The sequence below is a fragment of the Ursus maritimus genome (genome assembly GCF_017311325.1).
Source record: "Ursus maritimus isolate PB19 chromosome X unlocalized genomic scaffold, ASM1731132v1 scaffold_X1, whole genome shotgun sequence".
In the NCBI taxonomy this organism is placed as follows: domain Eukaryota; kingdom Metazoa; phylum Chordata; class Mammalia; order Carnivora; family Ursidae; genus Ursus; species Ursus maritimus.
This window is the reverse complement of record NW_024423319.1, coordinates 50869784-50873667: the sequence shown is the minus strand read 5'-3', so window position 1 is coordinate 50873667 and position 3884 is coordinate 50869784. Positions and strand designations below refer to the sequence as shown.

The 3884-nt window shown below is 31.8% G+C and overlaps 1 protein-coding gene across 2 annotated transcripts in view; it reads left to right on the top strand.

The window, feature by feature from the left end:
- The window catches only part of DIAPH2 (diaphanous related formin 2), a 1070037-nt gene that overhangs the window by 309869 nt on the left and 756284 nt on the right, over positions 1–3884 (top strand). For both annotated transcript variants that reach the window (XM_040630182.1, XM_040630183.1), the window contains one exon: positions 3026–3144. In XM_040630182.1, coding sequence (XP_040486116.1) covers positions 3026–3144 — 119 coding nt within the window. The remainder of the gene's footprint in view (positions 1–3025; positions 3145–3884) is intronic.

Here is a 3884-nt window from a genome sequence, read left to right as displayed (position 1 = left end):
TCTTTGGAAGCATGCCACACTAGAGATTGTTGGGCTTAATATATATCACCTGGAATATCTTTTAATATGTGTCCATTAAGTTGCAGCTTTCAAAACCCAAATCGATAATCCCAACTGTGGATGCTCAAGGGTGATAATGAAAGTGGGACTAGGATTTCAGAGCTGAGCTTGAATTCTAAAAGGAAATGCAAGCATGATGTACTTCAAATTAGGTCAATAAAACAAAAGAGGATTCATTTCTTGTTTCTATTTTCATTCAACAGAACAATTATAAATGAAGATGCAATGGCTATTACTAAAGCCAAATGCAAATTTATGCATTTTCTAGATTTTTTCTAACATTCACATAATAATTTACTGAAAATTTACATATAGAACATACGAAAATATTTATTAGTATGTTTCTAAATAATTTCATATAAAATATATGACAAATAGATGTATTTACACTTAGTTCCCTCTTTAGTAAGTTGCTTTAAATCTAATTTTCCACTTTTAAATCTATTGGAATGCAAAATTATCTATCATTGGTGGGTCATATTATCAGGTGATTTCAGAACTCCAGTCAGACAAGAGCAAAAGCCAGACACACCTAATATAAGTGTCATTGCAGAAATAACTGTTAACACATTTTACAATACAGACTTTTACTTATTCTTCTGTCACAATATGTTCTTTCTTAGATGCTCACTACAAAACTTGAATACTTTTAAATATGTTAGAAAAACAAAAAAATCTAATCTAAATACTGCCACTTAATTAGCATCAAAACATTATAAAACATGGAATCAATATGCATAATTAAAATATTTTCCATGAAAATAACTGGTTAAATGTTTAACTGTTTTTAATTAGGACAACACATTACTTATACTATATATAGTATGTGAACATATATAACACAATATAAAAACGTAGGCATAGAGTCTGCCTTCGGCTCAGGGCGTGATCCCGGCGTTACGGGATCGAGCCCCACATCAGGCTCCTCCGCTATGAGCCTGCTTCTTCCTCTCCCACTCCCCCTGCTTGTGTTCCCTCTCTCGCTGGCTGTCTCTGTCTCTGTCGAATAAATAAATAAAAAAGTCTTAAAAAAAAAAAAAGAATTTATGGATACAGTTTTCAAGTGACTGAAAGAAAGTTTTATATATATGTGTGTGTGTATACTTGCATATATATTTATTTTAATGGTGACTGTTAATAAACAACATAAGATTGCATTTATATGCCTACGTTTTTTTTTTTTTTTTAAAGATTTTATTTATTTATTTGACAGAGATAGAGACAGCCAGCGAGAGAGGGAACACAAGCAGGGGGAGTGGGAGAGGAAGAAACAGGCTCATAGCAGAGGAGCCTGATGTGGGGCTCAATCCCATAACGCCGGGATCACGCCCTGAGCCGAAGGCAGACTCTATGCCTACGTTTTTATATTGTGTTATATATGTTCACATACTATATATAGTATAAGTAATGTGTTGTCCTAATTAAAAACAGTTAAACATTTAACCAGTTATTTTCATGGAAAATATTTTAATTATGCATATTGATTCCATGTTTTATAATGTTTTGATGCTAATTAAGTGGCAGTATTTAGATTAGATTTTTTTGTTTTTCTAACATATTTAAAAGTATTCAAGTTTTGTAGTGAGCATCTAAGAAAGAACATATTGTGACAGAAGAATAAGTAAAAGTCTGTATTGTAAAATGTGTTAACAGTTATTTCTGCAATGACACTTATATTAGGTGTGTCTGGCTTTTGCTCTTGTCTGACTGGAGTTCTGAAATCACCTGATAATATGACCCACCAATGATAGATAATTTTGCATTCCAATAGATTTAAAAGTGGAAAATTAGATTTAAAGCAACTTACTAAAGAGGGAACTAAGTGTAAATACATCTATTTGTCATATATTTTATATGAAATTATTTAGAAACATACTAATAAATATTTTCGTATGTTCTATATGTAAATTTTCAGTAAATTATTATGTGAATGTTAGAAAAAATCTAGAAAATGCATAAATTTGCATTTGGCTTTAGTAATAGCCATTGCATCTTCATTTATAATTGTTCTGTTGAATGAAAATAGAAACAAGAAATGAATCCTCTTTTGTTTTATTGACCTAATTTGAAGTACATCATGCTTGCATTTCCTTTTAGAATTCAAGCTCAGCTCTGAAATCCTAGTCCCACTTTCATTATCACCCTTGAGCATCCACAGTTGGGATTATCGATTTGGGTTTTGAAAGCTGCAACTTAATGGACACATATTAAAAGATATTCCAGGTGATATATATTAAGCCCAACAATCTCTAGTGTGGCATGCTTCCAAAGATTTTGTTCATACTATTATTTTAAAAATTGTCAGAGGTTTGTAATGCATGTGCTTATAATGTATTACAAAAACAAATCTTTGATGCCCAAGTTGGTATTTTGCGATTCAGCTAAGCAAAAATGAAAAGTGGGGGAGGAGGCTAGTCATGCAGCTTGATAAAAAAATCCTGATGCCTTTTGCTTCGAAATCACAAAATATCATTTAAAATAAATTTCTTTATACAACTTACTACGCCATACTTGGGACTGTTGTGCTTGAATATATCCTTGAGTTTATTCTTCATTAATACAATTGATCTATATTCGCATTTTTTGCCAGAGGCATATGTGAATGTTCTAGCTGCATGAGTTCTTTTGTGAACTTTGATTAGTGTATTTAGTCAAAAACAATAGCATTCAATTTGGGTTGTTAGCAATTAGTTTTTTTCCACCTTTGTTAAAGTGATTGTTAATTTTTAATGTAAATAATCAAAATCTGGGGCTCGAAAAGAAAATGCAATGAATGCAATGAGGTTCTTTTATTTAAAATAGGAAAATACATAGTATACTTACTTTCTCTCAGAAAACTAAGTGTCTGGGTCAATATAAACTTGCTTTTGTGTTTATAAATGAATAATAATATCTGTGCTTTATTACCAAAATATGGTGTTGTCAAACTGTTACTCATCTGTTAAGTTTTATGTTTATATATTAGGATCTAAAAGAAAAAGAGAATGATGAGCTTGATATTCAGTTGAAGGTATTTGATGAGAACAAAGAAGACGACCTAAATGAATTATCACACCGTCTCAATGACATTCGAGCAGAAATGGAATATCCTTTTGACAAACCACAAAAATAATTTTGCATGTATTATGAAAAAGGGGTTTGTGGGTTATTTTATGGACCGTTATTAGAATTTTTGTCTGCCAGCCCAATTTATGTTCATTTATTTATATTAGTACTTCACTACGATGCTGTCCTTGAGATTCATGTTGAGGAATTGTCAGACTGTCCTGATGATTTACACAAACTACATTGAAATCTGCACAATGGCTTCCTGCATTATAGATATATTCAGCTCAATAGTCTTGAATAGACAAGAACCTAAGGCATATACCTCACATACAAGAATTTGAGGGGAAAAGTTCACTGAGTTCATATGTAACTGTAGGTAGTATACTGCTTCAGTTTATTAAAATGTACTCAAGTGGTTTAGAGATATAATTCAGTTCAAATAAATGCCTTATTCTCAATCCAACTATTTTGGTTCCTTAGTGAAAAAAAAAAAAGTTTAGATGTGATAGTATCTGACTATAACCAGGCTGTCTGGTAGAAACATTTGAGTCAAATAGAACTAGTGTATAATCTTCCTTTGGCAACGATTTTATATGAGATAATTTTAGATCTAAAAGATGGTCGTCACAGCATTGCTGGCTGTTTGTTTCACACTCGGTAAATTTCTTACTTATGGGTTTTGGGGAGATTGGGAAATACTTCAGAACTAAACTGACCTTTGAGGTGGAATTTTTCTCTGTTATGTCTTCTTCCCTTTTCCTCCCAGTACGGCCAAA